The 27,249-nt window shown below is 48.3% G+C and overlaps 1 protein-coding gene across 1 annotated transcript in view; it reads left to right on the top strand.

The window, feature by feature from the left end:
• The first annotated feature begins 11,807 nt into the window (after window positions 1-11,807).
• Window positions 11,808-27,249, top strand: part of PLXND1 (plexin D1) — a 174,104-nt gene continuing 158,662 nt past the window's right edge. Inside the window, exons 1-4 of the mRNA XM_056846862.1 lie at window positions 11,808-12,657; window positions 12,766-13,010; window positions 13,059-13,277; window positions 26,125-26,130. Coding sequence (XP_056702840.1) covers window positions 11,808-12,657; window positions 12,766-13,010; window positions 13,059-13,277; window positions 26,125-26,130 — 1,320 coding nt within the window. The remainder of the gene's footprint in view (window positions 12,658-12,765; window positions 13,011-13,058; window positions 13,278-26,124; window positions 26,131-27,249) is intronic.

Here is a 27,249-nt window from a genome sequence, read left to right as displayed (position 1 = left end):
CCCAGGCCGCCCGCGGAGAAAGCCGGGCAGCCGCGTCTTCCGCGCCCGGCTGCTGCTCGGGCGTCTTCTTCCCTCCTCTGGCCCCGCCCTCCCTCCATGCGGCGCCAGCCGGCCTCCGCTTCCCCGCTCGACCCCCCGGCCCCGTCCTCCTCCCCAGCCGCCTCTTCTCCTGTCGACGAGCCTGAGGGAGAGAAAAGAGAGCCAGGTAAGGGAGCAGCCACTGGACCTCCCCCGTTTCCCTCCCAGGGTGTCCTCCCTTCCTGTGTGTCCCTGAGTCTGTCAGAGCCCGGTAGTCCCGGATGGGCCGGCTCTGGGTCCATCTCGGGACACACACCCCCTCTTAGAGTGTCCGTAGGGCTGGCTGTCTCATTGCCAAATACTCGCGACATGTAGTCGGCTAGGAGGTGCTTTTTTCCTGGGTTATGTTGGATTGTGAATTGAAAGGGTAACAACGAGATGTACCAACGGAGCACTCTGGCATTGTGGTTTTTCATCGTAGCCATCCATTGCAGCGGTGCGTGGTGGGTTACCAACACGAATGGGTTGTGGGTGAGATAAAACTGAAGAGCTCCCACGGCCCATTTCACGGCTAGGGCCTCTTTTTCTACCGTAGCATACCGTTTTTCTGCTCCTTGCAACTTCCGACTCAAGTATAAGAGAGGATGATCTTGACCGTTATGCTCTTGCAATAGGACGGCTCCCAGTCCAACATCTGAGGCATCCGTGTGCACTTTGAAGGGTTTATCGAAGTCAGGACTTTTGAGTACGGGCTGGCGCGACAAGGCTGCTTTTAAGTCTTCAAACGCTGCCCTTCGAGCCTCAGTCCATCGGAGTTGATTTGGTTCGTACTTTGTCAGGCAATCCGTCAGGGGAGCAGCTCGGCTGGCGAAGTGCGGGACGAATCGGCTGTAAAACCCGACGATGCCCAGGAATTGCCGTAGTTGTTTCTTCGTCCGAGGGCGCGGGGCTGCCTCCAATGTTGTTACCTTATCGGGAACCAGGCGGAGGTGGCCATTCCCCACGAGGTAGCCCAAATAACGGAGCTCTTTGAAGCCTATGTGACTTTTGGCCAGGTTGGCTTTAAGGCCGGCGGCGTGTAACGCCCGTAACACGGCCTCTAGGTGCTGGAGATGAGAGTCCCAGTTTGGACTAAAGATGACGATATCGTCAATATAAGCCAGTGTAAAATTCCGACAATGGGCTAATACCGTATCCACCATACGCTGAAAGGTGGCCGCTGCCCCATGGAGCCCAAACGGCATTACTCGGAATTGATACAGGCCGGAGGGGCTTGCAAAAGCCGTCTTCTCGCGATCTTCCGCTCGAATGGGTATTTGCCAATACCCCTTTGTCAAATCTAAAGCTGTAATGTACTTAGCGTGTCCTAGTTGTTCCACCAGTATATCTGTACGAGGCATGGGGTAGGCGTCGAACTCAGCCAGCTTGTTCACTTCCCGATAATCAACGCAAAAACGGACCGATCCATCGGGCTTGGGGACCAGGACAATAGGACTCCTCCATGCACTCCGGGACGGTTCTATGACCCCCATGCTGAGCATCTTAGTGACCTCGTTTTCTACGATCTCCCACAATTTCCGAGGTACGGGTCGCCACGGGGCGCGGGCCACTTTACCCTCGGGGGTGCGGACGGCGTGTTCTACCCACGATATCCGTCCAGGTTCCTTGTCAAATACTGGGGGACATTGCCCGATAAGGGTCTGTACCTGACCTCTCTGTTCGGGGGACAAGGTGTCATCAATGCGGGGGCCAATGACAGCGTTGGCAGTGTCAGTCCATGGTATTTCCCCCTCTAATAATTCCAGGGGTTCCTCTCCGAGGTGACAACTGGCCTCCGGGACGCTATGCTCTACCCACTCTTTCAAGTCGTTTACGTGGATTTGTTTTTTCTGTCGGCCTCGGGTCCCGCATTGTACTTCGTAGGTACAGGGACCTATTACGCGGGTCACTACAAATGGGCCCCGCCATGGGTCTCCCTCCCTTGTTCCGAAGATGCGAGCTTTTACAAGCACTTTACTGCCGGCCGTAATTGTTCGTTCGCGGGCTTTCCTATCGTAATAGGCTTTCTGGGCCTCCTGGGCCTGCCGGAGGTTACGCATGGCCACCTCCCGGGCCAAGGTCAGTCGTGCTTTCAGCTGTTGAACGTATTCGGAAGGCTCTTTCCCCTCCTCTATACCGGTGTTCCCCTTCCATTCTGCTTCTACCAAGCCCATTATGCCCTGGGGTCGCCTGCCGTATAATAGTTCAAAGGGCGCATATCCCGTGGATGCCTGCGGGGTTTCCCGTACGGCAAAAAGAACGGGATCTATCAACAGGTCCCACTGATTTGGGCGTTCACTCGCTACTTTACGTAACATGGTCTTCAGGGTTTGGTTGAATCGTTCAACCAGCCCATCGGTCTGCGGATGGGCCACTGATGTGAAGATTTGTTGCACCCCCAGTGTCTGACACAATTGCCTCGTGACGGTGCCCGTAAATGACGCCCCTTGGTCCGATATCAATTCTCGGGGTAACCCCACCCGTGCAAACAATTGAACCAACACCCTACACACCCCATTGGCCTGCATATTCCTGAGGGGAATGGCCTCGGGGAACCGTGTGGCATAATCTACGATTACCAGGATGAACCGGTTTCCCCGGGGGGTCCTGGGCAGAGGACCCACAAAGTCCATGGCCACTCGATCGAATGGGGTGGTGATCAGGGGCAATGGGTGTAGGGGGGCCCGTGGGGGTGTCCTATGGGTATACCTTTGACATTCAGGGCAGGAACGACAAAAGGCCTTAACGTCCCGCAAAATGGCGGGCCAGAAAAACTTTTCCTGGAGCCTCGTTAACGTATTCTTTACCCCCTGGTGCCCTGACCAAGAATGATCGTGACTTAATCTTAGCAACCTATCTTGATACTCTGTAGGTACCAAGAGTTGCTCCCTCTCCCCTCCAGCGTCCCTCACCACCCTATACCATAGCCCTTGCTTCTGCACTACCTGGGGCCACCGAAGGGCTCTACGGTCGTTGAGGACCTCTCCCTCTTTTATCGCTGTCATACCTCTCAGGGCCTCCAATGAGGGGTCTTGTTGCTGTAGTCTGCCAAACTCGGGGTCACCTTCCCACGATGTACGCGGATCTTTGTCGCCTGACTCGGGGTGATCCGGTAAGGTTTGTGCGGAGGTTCCAGGGACCTCGTCTTCCTCGTCCCCCATGTGGGTCTCATTTGTTGGAAGGAGCCGCCGCATCATTTCCTGGAAGCACGGAGCATCTCGCCCGATCAAGGCCTGATAGGGCAACTGCCGTACTCGGGCCATAAGGATCTCGTAGTCCCGTTGTTCCCACTGTACTCGCACTTTCACCACGGGCAGCTGTTCTACATGCTGGTGGAAACAGGCGACGGAGGCTATACGTATGACTGGGACATCCGGTGGTAACAGTGAGCTGAGGATCATGGAGATGGAAGATCCGCTATCGACCAGGGCTCGTAGCGGAGTGTTGTCCATCTGTAACTCAACCAGTAACGGGGCAGGCCGTCCACCCCAGGCGTCTGCTTGCATGGTCTGTTCCCATCCGAGGTCACATTCCATCAACGGACATTCACGCCGGAAGTGACCCCATTGGCCACACGTATAGCAGGGGCCCTTGCCGGTGATGTCGAGGGTGCTTCCTTCCTTCTTTAGACTTGTTCGGGGACCCTCGGCTGGAACGTTTCCTGGGGCGGCGTTGGCCTGAGGTGGGGCCCCCCTGAACCGGGGTCCCCCGCCTGGCAATACCCGTGGCGGGAGACGGGCTCGTCCTCCCCGGCTCCCTACCCCAGCGGGGGACCGATATTCTCCTTTTGGGGGTTCTCCCCGTGCTTCCAGCGCACAGACGTTATCCAGTAGCGTCATCGCTTCTTCCAAAGTCTTGGGTTTATTGCAGATCAGCCACTCCTGAGCCCGATGCGGTACGACTCGTACTAGCTGTTCTAGCACGACGCGTTCAACCACCGCGTGGCTGTTCAGCACTTCTGGTTGTAACCACCGGTTGGCCATGTCTTTCAAGGCTGTCACGAAGGCTCGCGGTGGTTCCCCCTTCTTCCATGACATTTGTCGGAACCTTTGCCGGTAAGTTTCGTCCGAAATAGCATATCGAGCCAATATAGCCGCTTTTAATTTTCCGTAGTTGGCACTATCTGCTTTGGGTAGGGACCTCAGGGCTATTTGAGCCGGACCGGTCAAGTGAGGCCCAATAATAAATGACCAGCGCTCCTTGGGCCACCCGGAAGCTTCGGCCGTGCGTTCAAACGCCTCGAGGTAGCCGTCAATATCATCCTCGGGGCCTAGTTTGGAGAGGGGGATGGGGGGACCCCTTGGGGTGCTTCCCCCTGTGCCGTCCCCGACCCCACCTCTAGTACCCTCTAGTGTCTTACACACATCTCGCAACAGACTGGCTTGAGCTTCTTGTTGTTGGAGAGACATTTCTCGTACTAGGCGGTGTTGTGCATCTTGCTGCTGCTGCCACATCTCTTTCATCAACTTCCCTTGCTGCTCCAGCATCCATTGGCTAAATTGGCCGAAATCCATAGCCGGCGGTGTGGTCTTTTCCGCCGGTTCCATGGGAGGCTTGGTGCTGGTCGGGAGCTTCAATAGGGGTGGCCTTAATACCGGCCAACTCGGCCGCCACCCAGCGGCAGCCGGGATTCGAGGAGGGGGTCGCTTGGCCCCTCCCCCTATGCCCGCATTCTCCACCACTGTGGGAGCCGGGGGTTCGGGGTCCCGGGTCCTCTGCTCTTCCGCTTCCCGCCCTGGCTGAGCCCAAGGAGCCTCCTCGGCCTCAGACCAGTCAGAGGGAGAGTCCGAATCAACCGCTCCCTCTGACGAAGCCAGAGTCCCGCCGCTGTCAGCTTCCAGCGGGGAGCCCTCTGACTTTTCTCCTCCCCGGCCTCCGCTCCAATGGCCTTTATAAAGGCCAGGCTCCTCCCTTTCCTCCTTCTGACCCCGCCCCCTTAGGCCATAATGCAGGCCATCGGGCTTCTCTCGCCCCTCCCCCGCGGAAGTAGGCTGTTCCCTCTTTGCCCTGCCCCTCGGTTGGGCTTGGCCCCTTGGCCCGCGCCTCCTCCCTGCTAGCGGGGTGGGCGAGGGACTGGCTCCTGCCGTCGGGCGGCGGAGGACCTCCGCGGCCTTGCCCGGGCCGCGCCCGCCCGCCTGTCAGCTGGGCCGCGGGGAAGTCCCCCAGGCCGCCCGCGGAGAAAGCCGGGCGGCCGCGTCTTCCGCGCCCGGCTGCTGCTCGGGCGTCTTCTTCCCTCCTCTGGCCCCGCCCTCCCTCCATGCGGCGCCAGCCGGCCTCCGCTTCCCCGCTCGACCCCCCGGCCCCGTCCTCCTCCCCAGCCGCCTCTTCTCCTGTCGACGAGCCTGAGGGAGAGAAAAGAGAGCCAGGTAAGGGAGCAGCCACTGGACCTCCCCCGTTTCCCTCCCAGGGTGTCCTCCCTTCCTGTGTGTCCCTGAGTCTGTCAGAGCCCGGTAGTCCCGGATGGGCCGGCTCTGGGTCCATCTCGGGACATGTTTGTTTATGCAGCTATCATATATGGCTACTGGATGGGCTTAGCTACATTAAACCAGCATTAGCCTTGACACAGTACCTGTTCATAGCACTGGGACCATAGTTTGCCTTGTTATGGTAGCTTCTTCTGGATTTCTTCTTGGAACGACAGTATTGCTTTCTAATTTAAAGCAATCTGATTTTTTCAGGAGACACCATATCTGAGCTAGTGTTGGTTATCCAGCAATGAAAACTCCACAAAGCACTAATGATATTTGAAAATGTAGGAGCTGGTATCTTACTGTTTTGTGAAATGGGGCTAATGATTCCTCTGTAGCTCAGCTGGGCATCGTAAAGTTTAATTAACTTATGCTTTAAAATTCCACTGACACTTCCCAATAAAAGGTGTTAAACATAAGGTGTTATTATCTTCAAAACACTAATGTTTATTTTCCGCACACAGTTGGACTTGAAACCCGGAAATTGAAAATATAAAACCACAGCAATTATATATATTTATAAAAAGTTAATAACTCTATTAGGAATGTGATTAACATGAACAATGAGGCAGAGGGGCAAAGAAAGGGAAAGGAAATCTGTTTTTAATTTAACACACATTTTCGGTGGACATGAGCTGGCCACTGCTGTTTTGTATTAATTAGTGCTCTGAAGAGAGAGAAAAGGCTAGGAAGAGGGTGAAGCAAGCTGGCAGGTGTAGAAATAAGATTAGACAACGGCAGAGGGGTATTTCCCCCTATTGTGAACACAAGTCATCCAGAATTCCTATCAGTCTGGCTGGTATGTTCTGTACATGTGAAATTAACTTTGGAAATGTGAGATTGGGGTAGGCACAGAGAAGACTTGGGGGCTGGAAATGGGTTTCAGCACTAGCAAGCTGACCGTTTGCAGGCAGGTGATTTAGTCCTAACATTGCACCAAGTATGATCCACAAAAGCAACTCTTGTCTCACTGTTGAAATCACAGTTTTCTGGAGCCATTTCTTAGCATTCCTCCTTTCAAAAGAACCAGAAATCTCAAGAGTGTGTGCTGGGAGTGGAACGTATGGGACAGTGGATATTACTGTGTCAATGTTCAAAAAGCCAAGAATAACTTCCCTCACACAGCAACAACATTAACACTATTCATGAATGTTGCAAGGAACACCCATTTTGGGGAATTGTGATTATTTTTATTTTGTTTCCGAGCCTTTAGGGGACACTGCTGTCACATTATTTTATTTTTTTCTCCACATGCCTCTGGAGAATTGAAATACTGTGTGAAAGCTGCACAGAAAACGTCCATGATTTAATACAGTTGTGATTTTAAGGTTAAGAAACCTTTCCAGTCATGTGACTTCTGATGAGATGCCATTGTTGGCAACTCCATGGGCCAGATAGGGCTCATGGCGAAAAATATGGGTCTAGTTTTTCTTCCTATGATCAAATCAAATAGTGAGAAAGCTTGATATGCCATCTACTAGCCACCTCCCATTTCCTAAAGGAGAACATTCTGGCCAAGTGTCAGCATTTGCTTCTCTAAATACAGAAGCTAACAGAAAAATGTGTTTGTGTGTGTGTTTTTCCAGGCCATGGAATCATAAAGTTGGAAGGGATCTTACAGGCCATCTAGACCTGATCGATGCAGATTAGCCTAGAGCAGGGGTGTCAAACATGAGGCCCATGGGCCAGCTCCGGCGCCCAGAGGGCTTTTCTCTGGCCAGTGAGCTGAGGCAGCCAGCCCCCCTCCCTTTATGGGTTTCCTGGGGCCGCAGTGGCCCCGCTCTGCAAGCCAGCGATCCTCCCCCGCCCCATTCTGAGTAGGGCAGCTCCATGCTCGCTTGCGCAGCTGGCAACCTCCCCCCATCATTTCTGGGTGCAGTGAGGCCCCTCGGGCCTTGTGCGCCCACCTACCCATCTCCCCTAGTCATTTCTGGGCACAGCGAGGCCCCTTGGCTCTCGTGCGCTTACCCACCCATCTCCTCCGTACCTTTCCAGGCGCAGTGAGGCCCCTTGTACATTACAAAGTCCATGTGTCCCCCTACATGGACTTTTTTTTTGACACACGTTCTGGGAGATATCTGCCATGAACTTAATTCTAAAGCCTTGCCACCTGTTTTTTTACCAACCTGAAATGGCCCTTAGGAGTTGTTATTTGCCCACTGGGGAAACTGATGCAATTTCTCAGTGGGGCAAATGCTGGTTCCCTGGGGCTGTTTCAGCTTGTCGAAACAGAGGAGGAAAGGGGGCTTAAGCCCCTTCTTCCCACACACCATGATCTTGATTAACCTGGGAATTAAGTTTCCAGTAGGGAACTCCCAGTGTATGTCTGACTTATAGTTCTTGTGGTGGCCATGGTGGTTATTTGGATGTGTAAATCATCCCAGATCAGTACTTTCCATTGAACCCTGAGCTATGAAGGGGTATTCATTGAGCTGTAAAGGGATACTGACTTGGTCAGCCTGTATGGCCAATTGTCAAGCTGAAGAGGGGCCATCGGAGATTGTGCATCTCTCCCCTGGACATCACAGACTCTTCTGCATATCACACCTAATCCCATCAAGCCTGCTATTCACATTTACATACTGTTCCTCTACTTAAAGACCGATGGATTCACATTCTAGCTGTATCTGAAGAAGTGAGCTGTGGCTCACGAAAGCTCATACCCTACCAGAAAATATTTTTGTTAGTCTTTAAGGTGCTATTGGACTCTTGCCCTTTTTGACTACTGCAAACAGACTAACACGGCTACCCACTGTGAATTAGCAGAAAGGGTTCCTGAAATCTTTCCATTTTTCTCCTTTAAAATTGTCCTCCATGCTGCTGTACCACGAACAGAAAAAAATATATGCAAGACTTTGTAAGTCCTGAGGGAAAGGCACAGGGAAAAGGTGGGCACAGAAATCTTTTAAATAAATAAATAAATATCTTTTTCACCAGTTAGAAAATCAGCTAGGGACTGATTCTGAACAGAAAAACAACCAGAGGCAAAAAGGGTTAAACAGCCCCTCTATCCTATCACTCCTCAAATTCAGACTCCCATTACTGCTTTTTTAAAAATAAGGTTTGTTGCCTCCAGCCATTAAATGTTACCTTAAACTATAGCTCAGTTTGATTTAAACTTATATTTGCTTGTGTTTATACGCTAGAGAGAACGGTAAGTTATTTAAACAGCACGCTCAGTACTTGTGCCTAAATCATCTCCATAGAGAAGAATGTAGTGATTTGTCTTTGTTTGCATGAATGCAGCCTGATGGTAGGGTAGAAAGTTATGCCGGAAACCGACAGGTGAGGCAAGTGAATGCTGGGAGTCTGGGAAAGTGGCATGAAGTGATGATAAGAGCTGAGAAGAAGAGTTGGTTTTTATATGCCAACTTTCTCTACCTCTTAAGGGAGAATCAAACTGGCTTACAATCACCTTCCCTTCCCCTCCCCACAACAGACACCTTGTGAGGTAGGTGGGGCTGAGAGAATGTGACTAGCCCAAGGTCACCCAGCTGGCTTCATGTGTAGGAGTGGGGAAACAAATCCAGTTTACCAGATTAGCCTCCACCACTCATGTGGAGGAGTGGGAAATCAAACCCGGTTCTCCACATCAGAGTCCACTGCTCCAAACCACCGCTCTTAACCACGACACCACGCTGGTGTGTGTGTGGGGAAGGGTAAATAGCAATTCAGCAAGAGGTCTGAAGCACACGAGAAGCATGGAATGTGATAGTTCCAAGCGCTTCAAAGATATCAATAACTTCTACAAGGGTAGTGTTTTAAAATACATATGTTGATATTATATTGGTATTCTACTTCTTTAAGCAGCTCCTACAATGCAGCGTACATGGCCTTTTCCCATATGAACCTCTCAACAACCCCAATAAAGTTAAGTTACAATAGCAGGTGACCCGCCCTGCAAACTATGTAGTTATTGGTGATTTGTATAGACGTCTGTCTGGTCTCTATCCTTATGCCATGGTAACTTTGAACCTCTATGGTAACAGATACTACCATGCTAACAATGTGGTGTAGTGGTTAAGAGCAGTGATTTGGACTCTGATCTGGAGAACTGGGTTTGATTCCCCATTTCTCCACATGAGCGGTGGAGGCTAATCTGGTGAACTGGATTTGTTTCCCCACTCCTCCACATGAAGCCAGCTGGGTGACCTTGGGCAAGTCACAATCTCTCAGCCCCATCTACCTCACAGGGTGTCCGTTGTGGGGAGGGGAAGGTGATTGTAGCCGGTTTGATTCTTCCTTAAGTGGTAGAGAAAGTCGGCATATAAAAACCAACTCTTCTTCACATGTATTTAGTGCCAACTAGTGTGTCAGGTACATCTGCTGAAAATGGGCACCCTGCCCTCAAAGGAAGGATGATCAAAAGGAGGTTCCTCTAACAGCAAGGAATACTGCTGGATCAACAAGAAGCAAACCCGGCCATGGAGTTTCTTGGGTGAAAGAAGATCCCAAGACTGTGAACTTGGCAACGCATAAACAAGGCAGCTGAGTACATTCTCAAGGATTAATTGAAGCACCCTCTCCGCTGTATGGTGCCAAACGACTGAAACACAGTGGGACTGAACTAATTCTCCCCTCCCTCATCTTACATGCTTGGCATACTTGTCCTCTTAATTTATTCCTGACCCCCAAACCCCAGACAGCCTGACCTCCCCTTCTTTGTTATCCTTTCTTGTAAAACCCTTTTTATGAAGAGGGCAGCACTTCAAGAGGATTGAGAGTTAACTTATTTTCATTGTGGGGTGAGAGGAGGGGGGGAGAGAGAACGGCTATAACCAAAAAACGCCAGTTAGTGCTGAAATTAATGTTGTTTGGTCAGATCTATTTTTACCCCAGCATACTGTTGCGTCCTTTAGGTCTGGAGGAGAAAACTTTCTATCTCTTTCTCACCCCCCCATGTGTCTTTTACCTTTTTTAATTTATACTAGTTTTACAGTTTTATTAAGTCAGATCATTTGATGTATCAACGTTTGGCTGGTCGAACAGACCGTATCCATAAATATATATAACCCCCACCCCCCAATCTAGTGGAGTCCTACACTCTCCCTTCCTAACATTAAAAATAAAATAAAAGCAAAGGCAACAGTTCATCGGTTCTTGTAGGTTATCCGGGCTGTGTGACCGTGGTCTTGGTATTTTCTTTCCTGACGTTTCGCCAGCAGCTGTGGCAGGCATCTTCAGAGGAGTAACACTGAAGGAGTGTCTCTCAGTGTCAAGTGTGTAGGAAGAGTAATATATAGTCAGAAAGGGGTTGGGTTTGAGCTGAATCATTGTCCTGCAAAAAGTAACAAAGGTAATGTGCTAATCATTGTCCTGTAAGTATCAAGATAATGTGCTAATGAGGGTGTGGTATGTTAATGTGGAACCATTGTACCCTGAAGTGATCTGTTAATGTGTGAAATCCAAAGCTAATCCGCATGGCTATTGTGGATTGTAGTCTTTGTTAGTCTGGAGGTTTCTAGGGCAGGAAGCCAAGCCTTATTATCGTCGAAGGCTTTCACGGTCAGAGTTCATTGGTTCTCGTAGGTTATCCGGGCTGTGTGACCGTGGTCTTGGTATTTTCTTTCCTGACGTTTCGCCAGGAGCAGTGGCCGGCACCTTCAGAGGAGTAACACTGAAGGACAGTGTCTCTTATTCATTCTTAAAGCCTTATTCATTCTTAAACTCTCTTCGTTTCTGCTAAAGTTGTGCTGCCGTTTATGAATTTCAAAGGCAAGAGTTGTTTGTCAGCAAAGAAGCCGGCTATCAAGAAGTGCCCCCTTTGTCTTTTTTGGCCGCTTCGATGACCGCCTTCTAGCTTGGGTGGGTGCGTGGGGGGAGCGGCTTGAACTGAATCACGTTCACATGACGAACCCTAAATAAAAAAAGAGTGATGCAAAAAAAAAAAAAAAAAAAAACCAGGACGTCGGAGAAGTCGGTTGTCCTCCGGCAGAGAGAGCGAGCGAGAGAGCTGTCAGACTTAGGGGAGGGCGCAGCTTTGCTCAGACGCGCAATTGTAACCCCGCTCGAGAGAGAGGGGCCGGTCCAGCAAGGAAGCCAAGGGCTGCCGCTCGCTTGCAACAAAGGCTCGGGACTTCCCTCTTGGCACTGGAGCCCAGGCGGGCGAGAGATCCGCGGCAGGAAACAGGTTCCCCCCCCCGCCTCTCTCTCGCTCTCTCTTCTCCCCTTCGGCGCGTCTCTCCGTCCCTTCCTTCCTTCCTCCCTTCCTTCCCGCCGGGCGGGCGGGCAGGCGGCGAGAGCCCGGCTTGTGCCCCATGCTCTGCGCCGAGCGGCAGCAGGATGGCTCCTCGGGAGCGGAGAGGCGCTGACCAGGTGCTGCCGTCCCCGCCCGCCGCCGCCGCCTCCTACCTGCGGCTCGTGCTGCTGCTGCTGCTGCTGGTGGTGGTGCCGGCGGCGGGGCTGCGGGTGCAGCGGCGGTTCGTGTCGGCCACGGCCACCAACAACTTCGCGCTGGACGGCGCGGGCCGGCGGCTGTACGTGGCGTCGGTGAACCGGCTGTACCAGCTGTCGGGCGGCAACCTGTCGCTGGAGGTGGAGGAGCGCGTGGGCCCCCGCGAGGACAGCCCGCTGTGCCACGCGCCCCAGCTGCCCCAGGCGCCGTGCGAGCACGCGCGCCGCCCCACCGACAACTACAACAAGCTGCTGCAGCCCGACCCGCGGCAGGGCGTGCTGGTGGTGTGCGGCTCCGTGTACCAGGGCCTGTGCCAGCTGCGCAGCCTGGACAACATCTCGGTGGTGGCCGTGGCCTTCCCGCCCGGCGGCGAGGGCGCGGGCGAGGGCGCGGCGGGGGCCGTCTTCCCCAGCATGCTCAACGTGGCGGCCAACCACGCCAACGCCTCCACCGTGGGGCTGGTGCTGCAGCAGGGCGGGCGCGGCACGCGGCTGCTGGTGGCGGCCACCTACACGGGCCTGGGCAGCGCCTTCTTCCCGCGCAACCAGAGCCTCGAGGACCACCGCTTCGAGAACACGCCCGAGATCGCCATCCGCGCCCTCGACGCCCGCGGCGACCTGGCGCGCCTCTTCACCTTCGACATCAACCCTTCCGACGACAACGTCCTCAAGATCAAGCAGGGCGCCAAGGAGCGCCACCGCCTCAGCTTCGTGCGCGCCTTCCTGCAGCGCGGCGGCCGGGCGGCGGTTGGGGCGGCGGCGGCGGCCGTTGGGCCCGAGGGGGCGCGCGACAGCGCCCCCGGCGGCCGGGGCGGGGAACAGCGCCCCCAGGCCCGCCCCGCCGCCTCCTACGCCTACCTGGCCCTCAACAGCGAGGCCAACGCGCGCGAGAAGGAGAGCCGCTCGCAGAGCCTGCTGGCCCGCATCTGCCTGGGCGACGCGGCCGAGGAGGCCCTCAACGGCAGCAGCGGGGGCGGCGAGGCCAAGAAGCTGACCGAGTCCTACATCCAGGTGGGCCTGCAGTGCGGCCAGGCCGGGCCCGCCGGCGGCGGGGACCTCTTCAACCGGCTGGTGTCCGTCTTCCCCGCCAGCGCCGCCCTGCAGGCCGCCGCCGGGAGCGCCCCGCCGCCCCGCCTGCAGGAGCTGCTCTTCGGCGTCTTCGAGAAGGCCTCGTCTGGGCCCGGCGGGCGGCAGGCCCCGGCCCCCGCGGCCCTCTGCGTCTTCCGCTTCGCCGAGGTCGAGGAGGCCATCCGCAGGGCCCGGCACTCGTGCTTCGTGGCGCCCGACGCCGGCCTGGTCGCCGTGCTCGACAGCGTGGTGCAAGGCACCGGGCCTGCCTGCGAGAAGAGGAACATCCAGGTAGGCCCGGGGCAGAGAGGGCCATCCCTGCGTGGGTGGCTGGGTGGGCAGGTGCGCTCAAGCCTCCAGGCTGTTCTTGGGCCTCATCCGGGCCAGACCTCGGCTTCCTTCCAAAGGCCACATAAACACACATGACTGAACCAGCCCCTTGGTCCATCAAAGTCAGTATTGTCTCAGGCAGAGGTCTTTCACCTACTCACCTAGTCCCTTTCACTGGAGGTGCCGGGGATTGAACCTGGGACCTTCTGTATGCCAACAGAGGCTCCACATGACGCTGCCTCATACTGAACCAGCCCCTTGGTCCATCAAAGTCAATATTGTCTACTCAGACCGGCAGCTGCTCTCCAGGGTCTCAGGCAGAGGTCTTTCACATCACCTACTTGCCTAATCTCTTTAACTGGAGATGCTGGGGATTGAACCTGGGACCTTCTGCATGCCAAGCAGATGCTCTACCACTGAGCTACAGCCCCTCCCCAGAGAGGCCTTCAGACACCCCCTCACCCTTCAGTTCCAAGACTCAGTTCTGATATTTGTGAGGGTCTATAAGAAAAGTGCCCCTGACAGCAAGCCAGTCGCCTAAGTGCAGCCATCCTCTAGGCAAGCTTGAGGCTTGGCATGGCTTCTTTTAAAATGTAGGTATTGAAGTGGGAAAGTCTGAGGGTGGGTGGACTTTGTTTATGGATTTGTTTAGAAATCTCTCTGTAGTTAGCAAACTGCGAGGTGTGAAAGGGATTTTGATGGAGACTGTTTCCATCGTAAGGCGATCAAGGAGGTTGATACTCCTTCTCTGTGAAGGCAGGCTAAAAGCCTCGGGACTTTTTGGTTTTGTAAAATGATGCCTTCTGTGAAACCCAGCACATTCTGGACAGGCGATAGAAAGTACTTCCTCACACAATGCATGATTAACCTACAGAATTTGCTGCCACAAGATGTGGGGATGAACACATGTTTAGGTGGTTTTAAATGAGGAACTCGACAAATTCATGGATAATGTGGACATCAGGTGCTATTAGAAACCTTCTGAGCATGCCCACAGAACTGTGAAAGCATTTAGAGGCACGTGCCTTTGAATACCTCTTGCAGGTGAGAAGAGGGCAAACAGAAATGGATGTTGCCTTCTCTATCTGCTTATGGGCTTCCCAAAAGCATTAGGCTGGTCATTGTTGGAAATAAGATGCTGGACAAGATGGACATTTGGTCTGACCCAGCAGGGCTCTTCCCTCAACCTTTAAGAGGCAGATTCCCGTCATAGATCAGGAGTGTCAAAAAGAACTGCAGAACTATCTGTGATCAGACTCCTACGACAATAACCACTACTAACTACTAACTAGATAAAGAGCAATGCATGGATTTTGGGGGGAATGTGGGTAGAACAGACAAACCTCTCTAATGTTCCTTGAAGCAGTCTTACTACTGATTGAACATCAAAAACATGGTATTTTGGGGGAATATTTTGCTATGTTTCCCTTGACTGGATGTGACTCTCCTGTGTTTTGTTCGTTCTACTATGCTGGTTCTGTAAAGCTTGCTCAGGCAAAATTCCCACGATAGTCTGTGCAAGAATTACATGTAGTACATGGTACTCAAAAGACCATCTGACTAACTTATAAAAGTTTCAAAATTTACATCAAGGGAATGTTGAATGTCCATAGTAGTATGAAAGTTAAAGATGGAAAGGACATGTTAACTCAGAAAGTCTTTTCTAGCTCGTTGTTCAGTACTTTCCTTGTTTTGATGTTTCTCAAAGAAGACTTTTTTGTATGTACTGACAGCATCCTTGACATGGGGCCCAAATATGCTTTCAAGGGTTGATTTAGATCTGAAGTACTTAACCCTTTATAGACTTGATTCTGCATCCTAAAATAATAGCAGAGTTTTCTTGACTTTGTGTTATTATCTCTTCTGGTTATAATTAAAGTTCAGATTCTTAAGCTGATCTCTATATGTTTGTTGGAGTATGCATTATGAGGATTACACTCATGACATTTATTTCTAATTTGCAATTAAGTCAAGCTAAAAGCATTCTCAGATGATATTTCTACCCTGTCCCCAGAACTGTACCTGAGTAAAAATTGGGTGTGGGCTGTACACTCCTTCGTTTACCCCCTCAGTGTGGAAGGAAATCAGTTACAAAACTGGGTTTCCTGCGTTTATTTGAATGCAGGATATCCCTGACCCTGTAACAGGGTGCCTGCTAGAAGGTGAGTTTCACAGTGCAATCCTAAGCGGAGCTACTCTCTTCTAAGCCAGCTGACTTCAGTGGACTTGGAAGGGTGTAACTCATGTTCTGATGGCACTGTCAGTTACAAATCAGGGATATCCCAAGTTCAGATAAACTCAGAATCATAAGCAGATCATTCACAGCCCTGCAAAAAAATTCAACACATGCAGTGGTTTCTAGAAGAATGGGAAAAATGATCCGTCCGGTGGTAAACTTTCCCCACAAGGTTTATATTCATGCAGTACTGCATCACGCACTGTGAAAGCCATTTGGATTTCTTTTCAGTGTACTGTGAAGCCAAATGTGCGGTAGTTATATGTGCACACATAAACAAAGAATTTGACCCTCTCTTTTATCAAGAAGTGCCTTTCTTCCCAAGTTTTCTGTCCCAAGTGAACCAGTGGTGACTCACAGTATTGTTCAGCCCTCCCCCGTCTGCTCTTTGGGTATTTCTCTCTGCACAGACAGTGAGGGAAGGAAGCTGTAAGAATGTGCGTTCCATTACAGTAGTTCTCTTCCCACATTCCCCTGCGTACTCATGCAGTGGGATAGTTCTTGATGTGTAGAGTTCAGAGAGAGGGGACACAGGCTGTCTTGTTTGACTGCTTGCCGAGTGAAAGTTTGCTATCGTCCTGATTTGTTACCAAGCACATATAAAATGTTAATGGCAGCTGAATGAGCCTATATTCCTTCCCCAAAACTTAAAATCAGCTCAGAGTAGGATTGTTCTGTTTTCTTCTCTGGGAAAGATGCAGAGCACATTTCTACTAGAATCATAAAACATCTGTTTGATTTAACAGGCAAGATAGACCATGAAAGTTTGGTCTCTGCTCTTTTGACTTTCTACTGGCAACGTTAGAAAGCCTTTCTGTCTGCTAAACAAAATGAATTTGGCATGGCAGATTCCATGCTGCGTTAAAATTTCTGTCCTCAGTGCAGTAACTCAAATATACGCTTTATGAATGTTGAACTCTTACTTATATACAGGTTTTAAGCTGCCAGAAAGCCCTCTCCCAAAACAATTGGTTGGTGTTTGAGTTAACTCCTTAGAGGAGAATGTGCTGAATATTGTGTCCTTGTACAGTCACACTGTACAAGTCCCACTACATCAAATTTCAGCTGTGGTTCTGATTTTTACAGTGGCTGAATGGTTGGTTTCAGCTGAGGCCATGGGTGCTTATCCTCCATCAGAACTGGGCCTCCAGTTCCTTTCAGCATTTTAAATGGGGCTTAATGAGAAGGAGGTGGACCATGCAACTGACTCTAGTGTTGATGCATAGTGGTCACAGCTATAATAATGAGGCATTGATAACTTAGATGAGTTTAGGCACATCATAGCCTTAATATACTGTATAAGAATGATGTGTGCATTAATTGTCATATACAGGGCTGGAAACGAAGTCACAGAGCTAAGAATACAGCCAAGATATAGAGAAATGTGTGCATGAACTGTTTATTCAGTCCATATTTCTTAGATTTTTTTTAATTCTAAAGAAATCAAAGCGGCTAAAAACACTTTGGTGTTTGGTACAACCTTAGAAGACATCTAAGAAAAAATGGCATGGCAGTTCTTCCTCAAAATTCTTTCACCAGATCTTACCAAATTCTTACCAATCTTACACCAGAGCTACAGACTTTTCTTTTTTTTTAACTCAAGGGAGTTTATTAAGGCACTTTAGAGAAGTATTCAGCTCTGAACTGGAAACTCTGAAATCAATTAGGGCACGCTTAATGATTGTGTTCCAGACCTTCCCTTTTATTTTATTTTTATTTTTTTGCTCATAGTCATTCAGTAGGTATCCCCTACTGCCCTTTTAATGTATAATGTATATAAACACACATTTTGTGACTATAGACTTTGTTAAGGATTAGATCAGGGGTGTGAAACATAAGGCCCGTGGGCCGGAGCCGGCCCCTTGAGAGCTCTTATCCAGCCGAGGCAGCCACCCCCACACTCTCAATCTGGGCTGGCGAGGCATGGCCCGGCCCAACCAAGAGACATTTATGTCATATCCAGCCCTCGTATCAATTGAGTTTGACACCCCTGGGTTAGATAGTTTGGATAATTGTTTGTTTAAAAATCAGTGGATATCTGCAGACTGCAGGACAGGTAAGTGCTTTTTGTATGAGACACTTATCCAATATTCATGGAAGGTTTTGCATTGGATTTGCCATTCTTTAGATGCACTTTCCCCCCATCCATATTCTCAAAACTCAACAATAAGCCGCCATGCAGAGTTTTGAGAATTCAGATGGGGAAAATGTGCATCTATAGAGTGACAAATCCAATGCAAAACCTTCCATGAATAAATGGCCACTAACTCCCATGCCAAAAGGCTGAAAAAGGAATACAGGACAGAGGTGAGGGAAGGACTGTACTTAGAATCATAGAGTTGGGAGGGACCACCAGGGTCAACGCACTTGATGCATTCCGATACTAATCATACTCAAAATAAGTGTCAGTACATCTTAAGGGCCAAACTGCACATTAGAAGAAGAGGAAGAGTTGGTTTTAATACCCTGCTTTTCTCTACTTTAAGGAGTCTCAAAGCAGCTTACAATTACCTTCCCTTCCTCTCCCCACAACAGGCACCTTGTGAGGTAGGTGAGGCCGAGAGAGTTCGGAGAGAACTGTGACTAGCCCAAGGCCACCCAGCAGGCTTTGTGTGGAGGTTTGTGTGGAGGAATGGGGAATTGAACCCCATTCTCCAGATTAGAGTCTGCCACTCTTAACCACTATACCATGCCGCCTCTCATTACATACAGTTGCATGGACTTTTCCCTGAACATTTATGTTTTAAGCAAAAAATCTACACAAGGCTGTAGTTGGGAGTGGAGGTTTGATAGGTGGTGATGAGATAATGCTTAAGCCTTATCCTCAGGGTTGCCAGGTCCCTTTTCGCCGCCTGTAAGAGGTTTTGGGGTGGAGCCTGAGGAGGGCAGGGTTTGGAGAGGGGAGGGACTTCAATGCCATAGAGTCCAATTGCCAAAGCAGCCATTTTCTCCAGGTGAACTGATCTCTATCAGCTAAAGATCAGTTGTAATAGCGGGAGATCTCCAGCTAGTACCTGGAAGTTGGTAAGCCTACTTACCCTGACAGGGGAAACAATGTGGATACCTGTATTTTTTTCTTAGTAGGTGGAACAAAAATGGCCGGGTGGAATTTTAAATAGGAGGGAAAGAAAAGGAATTAATTATATGTCCTCTCCTCTGCTTCTTTTCCAATCAAATCTGTAGATTCCTGCTACTGTGGGTTTTTTTTTTAAAGAAAAGAAAGTCTAGGGAAAGTTGCATGTGTGTAGTTTAGCCCTCAGTCTAAAGCTTGAATAAAAGAAGGAAGGAATGATCAGTTTGAAGTTTAATTTGTACATACTGTTGTGAGATGTGAGTAAATTTGTGTGCAGGGCAGGTGCTGCCTTTTGTGATTGAGTTGATTATGTTAAGAAAAATTTTAAAGCTCCAAAATGGTTTAGGGCCATTCTTATAGTTTATGGCCCATCATTTTTTATTCAGACCTAGAGCCCGAAGGCTGGTATACTAAGAGATTTATTTGAAAGTAGGTTCCATGGATATTAATGGGACCTATTTCCAATTCAATTGGTTTAGGAGCTGAATATAAGTTACTGTGAGGCCTTTGAAAATAACACCCGTAAAATTTAATAGATTTAAGAGCAGAACTCAGTATCTCATCTAGTTGTCATAGCAATTAGAAATTCTTTGACAATTACACAGTTTCATATGCAAGAGTCCTTAGCTTGTTTTCAGTACCTGGAAGAATTGTATTATTAGAATACAAATGTAGGCTTGTAAGATTCTGTGGAAAGTAGAGGGATGTCCACTACCAAGAACTGGAGCCACATTTGTATTTCAACAAGGAGAGCCCAATTTCAACAAGGCCAGCCCAATCCTAACACTCCATCTCGCATTGCCAATGCTGGCATGGTGCTGGCACACTACTAGTCTGTACAAAGTGCACCCTCCGCAGAGGGTAAATATGGGAAAGAAACACTCTTCAACAAAGTACAGAGAGTGTAGCAGTTGAACTGGAGTCCATAGCAACCACACTAGAAGCCATAAATCACGGAGTGGCTTTCTGATTAAACCCCCATGACAGGTAGATGGAGACAGTCAGTGTGCATGTGAATACAGCCACTCTGTCTCCCCAAAATCACACTGCTCATATGCAGAACACACCTTTTGTTCCTTCCATTGGCCTGTTCTGTGTATGGATGGTGATGGGTTGGCTTCAGGGAGGCTTGACCACATCAGCTCATACCGGTCGGCTGTCTCCATGGGTTTTGATCCTGCAAGACAGTAGGCATAAATGTTTCATCCGCACTAGCATAGAGTAGAGCTGCTGATAAGCCAACTAAGACTGCAGTTTTGCTTCCTGTGCCTCCCACTTGCAAGTGAGGAGCATGAGGTTGTGCTAACAGTGCGGTGATATAGGGCCAGCACACCTGCAAGCCCCAGCCCATCCCCCCTTTCTGTACTGCATACTTACTGATAGCAACTGTTGAGGGAGAAGCTTGTTGAGGACAAACACAAAGTAAATACATGAGGGAACAGTTACAGCAGCCACAATCTGAGGCAGGAGCTCCCTTCTCTTTGCTCATCTGTGCGGGGTCCACTGTCCTTTGCACCCTCAGCTGGAGTAGAGGCTCCCTTTTTGTTTCCCTGTCCTTTGGATCTGAGCAAAGCAGTCTTAGCAATATGCTACAACACAGCCCGGATAACCTACAAGAACCAATGCTACAACAATGTCTGTTCTCCCCTTAACCTCTTGGTACCTCTTGGGAGGTAGTTTGGAATTTCCTGCCTTGTGCAGGGGGGTTGGACTTGATGACCCTGGTGGTCCCTTCCAACTCTACGATTCTATGAAATGCTCCCTTTTTGTGCAAAGGATTTTTGTGACATGGATTCAGGTATAGCACCATGTCATACATGCCGTCATCTGCCCTATGGGTGTTCTGGCTGATGTTTAAATGGCACTTAGTAGGGCTGTGATACGCTAGGGACTTAGTTGGTCTCAAGCTGAGCAGGGCTGGAAGCAAAAGTGGTACAGTGGAGGAGGGGCTTGTATTTTTACCCTGCTTGCAGTCCATGTGAATGTTTAAAACTGCACCAGGGTTCTTGCTGGTGTGTTATGCCACACTAGGAGCATGGCTGGGGCTGGAGAGGCTTAAGATGCCAACACGTTTCTGACATCACCCAGGTTTATACTGGTGCTGGAGCTGCAGTGTCCAGCACAACACCATACAGCTTGGTGCTGGAATATTTCCATATATGCTAGTGTATCTTCAGGATATGCCATGGTAAGGCTTAGTTGCCACCTTAAGCCATGCTGAAACAAAGGTTAGGATACTGCTGTCAAACTATTAGGAAATAACATTGAAAACTTCACATTATTAGCAAGAAAACAAAATCCTCTGTAACTTTCCCATCATTTGAGATCAAAACATGAAGATGCGTATACACTGTCTATGTACAGAGAGAGGAGAGAGAGAGAGATGAGGGTCATGCCAAAGAGATGATAAATATGAGTCAAAGAATATTTACCTGGCCTGGAATAAAGCATGCTGGGAACTTCAGTATATTTTAGGGGAAAGTAACCAGAGCATTTAGAAATCAGCTGGACTAGTCTGGCCTCTGGCTACTTTAACCTAGTCAGTGGGCTTTTCCATGACTAAAATATTCTAGTCCACTTATTCTTACTGGAGAGATCCTTTGTTACCAGTATTTGTTACTAGTTTGACTGCTGTTAAAAGATACAACATTAAGTTGGCATACTGTGAGTGACAAACTGTGCCTTTGTATCAGAAAGTAAGTATAGTCCTGGGTCCTTGGAAACATAATATCCAACAGGCTTTCTAATTTTAATCAAAATAACACCCTCCAATATTTGAAACTTTACGGCAAGTCCATTACATGTAGTAGAGTGTACCTCTGTTCCTATAACCCCTGCACCATCGAGCAGTTCCACGCAATATAGCACATTGAGGCGTGGGCTGAAGCCCATTGGTAGCGTATCTGCTTTGCATGCAGAAGTACCTAGGTTCAGTCCCTGGCATCTTAAGTTAAAAAAGAGTAGGTGGGTAGATGATGTGAAAGACCTCTACTTGAGACCTGGAGAGGTGCTCCATTCAGAATGCCTCCTTCCATATACTTCCCCCTGTGCACCAAGATCCAGGGAGAGTCTCCTATGAGTGGTGTGATAGCTGAAGTATTATGGATGGGTACAAGACTTTGAGCTTTCTCACTTGTAGCACCTCACAGGGGAGCTCCCTGGCTCAGGAGGTTCACTTGATGCTTTCCCTACTGTGTTTCAGGTGGCAGGTGGAAACCTTTTCATCTCAAAGAGCTTTTAATTGAATTATGCTTTTGGGTGGGCATGTTCTGTATGTTTTTTAAAAAAATTCCTTGCTCATTTTGTTTTTATTTGTATATGTCTTTTTTATCATGCCCCTCTCAGTGAGCTCTGCTGTGGAGTCATATTCACATACAAAATAAATATATACATAGAAACAGTATAGTTTAACAGGGGTTCAGCATTATGAGTCAGCATGACTTCAGTTTAGCAATCATTTCTTCTAGAGGAGCTTTATGGCATTCTACTGCAGAAGTCTGTAGGGAGATATGAGTTGCCCTTTGTATGTCCTGAGTAAGCCTTCCAGAATAGAAGTTGCACAATAGAAGTTGCACTTCCAAGTAGTGTGAGGAATAGGGTAGGCTGCTTGAAGGACTGTGGCTTAGTGGTGGAGCATATGCCTTACATTCAGGATGAATCTCTGGTATCTCCAGTTACAGGTCCTTGGGTTGTATGGCTTGGAAACACCTTTCTCTACCTGAGAACCTGTATACTCTCTGCCAGTCACAGTAGATAATACTGAGCTAGATGAACTAATGGCCTGATTCTGGATAGGGCAGCTTCAAATATTTATATAGATATAAATGATGTATAGATATACAATGACAGGGAAGTCACCTTTTCTGTTTCTTTCCTGCCTTTGCAATGCTCTGATAGGACCTCTAGGGGTTCTGCAGGGGTTGGGGGGGGGATCAGGGGCTCAAGGGACCATAAGTGGCCTTGTTCATCTTTCTGTTTCTTTTTTATTCCCTTCCAAGCTTAGAAAAGGCCCTTGCTTGTGAGGAGTACTTCCCCTACCCCAAACAAGGTCAACCCCTGGAGCAAGAACTTTGGTCCATTACGTTTTCATCCTGCCTTCCCTTCAAGGAGCTCAGGGTGTCATGCATAGTTATTTTCCTCCCCCATTTCATCCTCACAACACCCTTTGAGATAGATTAGGTGGAGAGAATGTGGCTGGTCAGGGTGACCATGAAAACTTCTTGGCAGAGTAGGGATTTGAACCCTGGTCCCCCCAGATCTTAGCTCAACACTGCTATACCACATTACCCCAATTTAGTTCTGGATCTTGTGCTCTGCTACATATGATCAGAAGAGCACAAAATCGAGCAGTTAGACTTTGATACACAAACAGTGTACTTTAAACCAGACATATTAAAATTAGCTGGAATATTTTGGAGGAAGAAGGTGGTGAACATCACAACCTATCCTACTTGAGACTTTTTAAAAGAAAAAGCAGCCACATTCTCAGCATGCTCTGGTTCTCTGATCTGTTTGAATAACCATGTTATTATTACAAAGCCTGCCTCACTGGGTGAAGAGCATTATGTTTTGAAGTCTTTTGATGATTTTTAGATTGAAGATTTTGCAATGCCCACTGTGGAGTAAGCTATTTTTCCCCATTTCTTAATATATTTTTCTGTCCCATTAACTAGAACTCAGAGTTTTCAGAACCAGTGACCAGGTCCACTGGAAGCCCCTTTGTCCTCTGTCCGCTTGAAAAGAGAGCTTTTTTCATTTTTATCCCTATTTTTCTTAATGATCATGATTACCAGTGAGCTAACAAACTGCTTTTATTTCTGTCTCTTTGAGCTGCCGCAGGAAAAAGGGAATTGTAATGTTGTGTTTCTTTGCATTGAAGTGTCTCACATAGGTTTTCACCTTTGAGACAATGAAATATTCTAATTCATTTATTTTCCAGCTCTGAAAGCACAGCAGGAAAATATATTGCAATAGTAGCTGTCATGGCATTGCAGTTAAGAGTCTATCTGCCTTTCTATTATGTGCCATTTTTCAGCAGTTAAGGAGTTTCCAAGTTTTTCTTTGCCCACACACTATTTAAGTGCACACCTTTTTTTGAAAAACAACTCTGTAGGTTAGTTTGTTTTGCTTAATTAATTGAAAAGACTAGTAGATCTGCATCAAAATCTGTTTTAGGGTAAAGCAGAGATCCTCAACTGGATGGCAATCTTTGCATTGGACTGAGTACATTACAGGAGAGGGAAGGAATGAAGCATCCAGTGTAGTTTGTTTTCTTTTAGCAGGGATTCAAGACAGCAAAAACAGAGAGCTAATGTATTGACCCCAAACACTGGCAGTCACCATGCAATAGGGGCATTCAGCCCCCACCGTGTTCTGCTTGGCAAGTATAAAGGGAATGAGTGAACCCAGCTAATAATAAAAATGTGAGAACCTGTTCATTTCGCCCAGCAGGGGTCAAAGTAGCTCAGGAGTGGCTTTTTAAAATCAGAGCTGTTAAGTTTCCCTAATGAGGCAAATGCTGGTTTTCTTGGGCAGTTTCAGATTGGAAAAATGGTACTGGGGAAAGGCTTAAACTGTGTGCTGCAGTCCTGATCTTCACTGGGCTGGTGCACAGCTAAGGAATTAAGTTCCAAACAAGGAACTACCAGAAGATACCTGTTGCCAAGACACATGGAGTACTTGATGACTTTGTAATTTGTGATTAGGCTTAAAAGACAAGGGACATGTAAAAGTCCACCTTTTTATACCTGTGTAATTATTTTTGTGTAATTACATACAAGACTGGTTAAACACCGTCTGAAGGATCTTTGAGGATAGTTCATCTGTTTCAAATCTTGAAAATGCCCTCTAATGGCGTATCCAAACAATGGATTGGGTTAGTTTTATTTAACTGTTATTGGTGTTTCCCTCAAAGAATCCTGGGATCTGTAGTTTGATCTGCATGGTGTAAATTCTTAGTGAGCAATCTGCACCTCACAGAAGAACAGTTTGAGAAGGAGAGGGAGACTATTAAACTAAATATGTAGTATAGATATTCCAATATCCGGTACACCATTACTCTGCATGTACAATTGCAAGCAAGACTGCAGACCAAGACTCTATATTCTTGCACTTTTCTACCTATAAAACACCATATCCTTATAGCGATAAATAAATATCAGCAACGATCTTCATTTATGGAGAAAAAAAATGGCTGCTAGAAAGGTAGTAGTAAAAGGTATAATTTGCAGAATGTTGCTCCTGCTTTTAGCAAGCTACTTCAGCTTTTCCCATCGCTGGTGCTTATTAACTCATTGTCTGCCATATCTTTTACATAATCACTGTAATCACCATAGTATCCAATCATCACATTCACAATACACCAGTGACATAGAGGGATGTGGTTAATCCTATTTTATAATTGGGAAGCTCCTCGTACTCCACAGTAACTCCACTGAGTACAGTTGGTTTACTGTAGGGTAAGGTAGAAGTTGAAAAGCCACAGTTCAGGCCATTGGCCTACTGATAAAAGATGAATAATGAAATGGGGGATTGAACTTCATGATAACCTTTCAAAAAAATAAAAAAACCCAGCTCATTATTCTTTTGTTGCGCATTTTCTGAGAAACATTTTTTCCTATGCTTGATTTATGTTTGCGAATAAACTGATTGAAATTAGAATGAATTATAGGTTGGGATATTGGAGTAATGCTGCCGCTTAGCCTTGTTTGCCAGGGAGATAAGCTATTTCACAGGAGATAGAACAGTCTGAAAATTGCTCTAAGCAAGGGGCCATGCAGCGTTATCTTGTCAGTGTGGTGAGTCGCTTTTCTGTGAATGGCTTCTGCTTCGCTGGGGGGTAATATCTAGATTGCTCAGTTGCAGGGGCAGAGTTTGTTCGCTTGGGTCCTGACCATGGCATTGGTACCCTGTAGGAATTGCTGGGGGGGGGGGGATATTTACTTTGTGGGAAAGATAATGTGATTGACTTTTGCCCATATAGTTGTGTTGTATAAGCATTGTCCCAGCTGAACAAGAGCTTCACATGGACCTGCATGAAGAATTTATTTATTTATTTATTTGCTATCAAGAAGAAGAGTTGGTTTTTTTAGATGCCAATTTTCTCTGCTACTTAAGGAAGAATCAAACCGGCTTACAATCACTTTCCCTTCCCCTCCCCACAACAGACACCCTGTGAGATAGGTGGGGCTGAGAGAGCTCTTAATAGAACTGTGACTAGCCCAAGGTCACCCAGCTGGCTTCATGTGGAAGAGTGGGGAAACCAACCCAGTTCAGCAGATTAGCGTCTGCCGCTTATGAGGAGGAGTGGGGAATCTAACCTGGTTCTCCAGATCAAAGTCCACCGCTCCAAATTACCGCTCTTAACCACCACACCACACTGGCTGTTTCGCAGCTGACTTATGAGATTGGGCTAGGTTGGCCTATCCAAGTAAGGGCATAAAGGATTTAAAGGGCATAAAGAATTTAAACCTTACACAAAACAGTAGAATACTGAAAAGGTAAAGGTCCCCTGTGCAAGCAACCGGGTCATTCCTGACCCATGGGGTGACGTCACATCCTGACATTCTCTAGGCAGACTTTGTTTACGGGGTGGTTTGCCAGTGCCTTCCCCAGTCATCTTCTCTTTACCCCCAGCAAGCTGGGTACTCATTTTACCGACCTCGGAAGGATGGAAGGCTGAGACAACCTTGAGCCGGCCACCTGAAACTGACTTCTGTTGGGATCGAACTCAGGTCGTGAGCAGAGCTTGGACTGCAGTACTGCAGTTTACCACTCTGTGCCACGATTTGATCTTTGGTTTAAGAGGGAGTACAGAAGGATCCACCCTGACCTGGATGGCCCAGGCTATCCCAATCTCAACAGCTCTCAGAAACTATGCAGGGTTGGCCCTGGTTAGTACTTGGATGAGAGACCACCAAGGAAGTACAGGGTTGCTACCCAGAGGCAGGCAATGGCAAACTGCCGCCGATTGTCTCTTGCCTTGGAAACCCTATTGGGTTGCCATAAATTGGCTGTGACTTGATGGCGCTTTCCACCACTACAGTAGGATCCAGTACTGATGCCACTTCTGATACCATGTTGTTCATACCAATTTGTGATGAATTTCTTGTGTCGTAGTTGTGCATCAGCTACAGTTGTGTAGTTGTACAAATGAGAGTGTTCCTAGTATGCCTTGTGCAGGATTATTTACACTTTGGGATGTATTTGATTCTTGTAGCTAATCACCTGTTAGTTTATGTGTTTACTACCACAATGTAACAGATTAATTTTCCTTCTCTTGAGTAGGACATGGATTACTGAAAGTAAAGGTGTATCCCTATCCTAAATGAGAGAACTAAGTTGAAACAAAAATGTTAGTAAAGTTTCCCATTTGTATTTGGTTTCCGAGCTATGTTTTCAAATGCTAGAAATGTTTTCTAATGCTAGAATGGTTCAGGGGAATGGTGTGTGTGACGCTGGAGGCATTTTAGTAGCATCTCTGAATTTGATGGTTCTTGTGGTTCACTGCCAGGCCTTGCATATCATTTGAGAACGGTGTTCTGTGGTTGAATGATTGGATAGCCAATAGTGACTTTTACAGTAAAGAGTTGTTAAATAATGTGTATTGGTCTGGTAAATTGTAT

Source organism: Euleptes europaea, chromosome 1 (assembly GCF_029931775.1).
Source record: "Euleptes europaea isolate rEulEur1 chromosome 1, rEulEur1.hap1, whole genome shotgun sequence".
NCBI classification, from domain to species: Eukaryota; Metazoa; Chordata; class Lepidosauria; order Squamata; family Sphaerodactylidae; genus Euleptes; species Euleptes europaea.
Note: the sequence above shows the minus strand (reverse complement) of the source record. Positions and strands in the feature narration are given on the sequence as shown.